This window comes from Perkinsus marinus (genome assembly GCF_000006405.1).
Source record: "Perkinsus marinus ATCC 50983 genomic scaffold scf_1104296969818, whole genome shotgun sequence".
Lineage (NCBI taxonomy): Eukaryota > Perkinsozoa > Perkinsida > Perkinsidae > Perkinsus > Perkinsus marinus.
The window spans coordinates 1-1,072 of record NW_003202658.1 but is presented as its reverse complement, the minus strand read 5'-3'; the positions used below and the strand labels follow the sequence as shown (position 1 = coordinate 1,072).

Genomic DNA, 1,072 nt, shown 5'->3' with positions numbered 1-1,072 from the left:
CCGAGGTTGCTTCTTGTTCATTGTGGTTTGGATAAGATTGTCGAGAACACTCCCGAGGCTTATCTCAATGCTATGGTTGCCACTTGGATTGCCGACGAGTTCGTCTACTCTAATGGTCTACAGACTAGCGAGTTCGGCTTCTTCCAGTTCATGCGCTCGCTCGAGGAAAAGTCCGAAGGTGAGGTTACCCCTTCTACTATGTGATTTACTGAAACTTTCTAAAAAGCTATATAGGGCATCGTACATCTGTTGCCGCCGAATTTTTTTCTCAATACTTCGAAGATTTTTCTCCATGTCTTAACGGGATTACCTGTGATGAACGCAAGCTATCTTGTATAGTATTATTCAACTTCCGATTTGGCTAGTCTGATTTTGATGTTGTGTCGAGTCCTTGGGTGGGGATATAAGTCGTCTCGTCGGGTAACTCCAGCAAGTCCACGTGTCTTGTATTGCCGTTGCATGCAGGCATATACTCTACTACCCCTACATTGGGGTGACAGTGTCACAGTATTGAACCGCGGTTCGGTCCTTGGGGGTTGTCGGGCTATATGTCCTTCAAATACATGTTCATGTTTGGTAGATTAACTGTCAAGGAAACGATTTTATCGTGAGTGGTTTATGCTAAGACGCAAAGTTCAACTCAGGGGGCAACAGGGCGCAGACAGTGAGAATAGATCCACAGTTTCGAAGCTTCGTTATGGTAGAAATACGTGTCTCTCCGAAAAGAAATAGTACGAAGCAACAACCTAAGTGATCAAGTCATAGTTCGTCCCGGCATAACACATAGTATCATGGCATGGCACGTGAGTAATTGGCGCTGCCACATCCCTGCGAGTCCAACTTCAAAAGGTCTGTCGGCCACTCATCACTTCAGCGAGTGTGTGTTTGAGAGTATGTTCGTTTGCCAGTATTTTCTCGAATGGATGGCCCAGTCGAGCAGTTTCTCAACACAGGTTTATATACGCAAGTGTGGCTGGAGTGAACAGATCTCGCCGTTTCCAACTGAATCTTTAAAGAGTGATTTGCAGTGCTGCTCATGGTATGTGCCTATTATCGCTGAAAGTATGCAATG

The 1,072-nt window shown here is 45.4% G+C and overlaps 1 protein-coding gene across 1 annotated transcript; it reads left to right on the top strand.

The window, feature by feature from the left end:
• Positions 1-36: 36 nt before the first annotated feature.
• Positions 37-204, top strand: Pmar_PMAR007269 (hypothetical protein; the record flags this gene model as incomplete). The annotated part of the gene is made up of 1 exon (XM_002767818.1): positions 37-204. A coding segment is annotated over one exon (168 nt), but the record flags the coding sequence as incomplete, so codon positions are not given.
• Between the last annotated feature and the right edge of the window lie 868 nt (positions 205-1,072).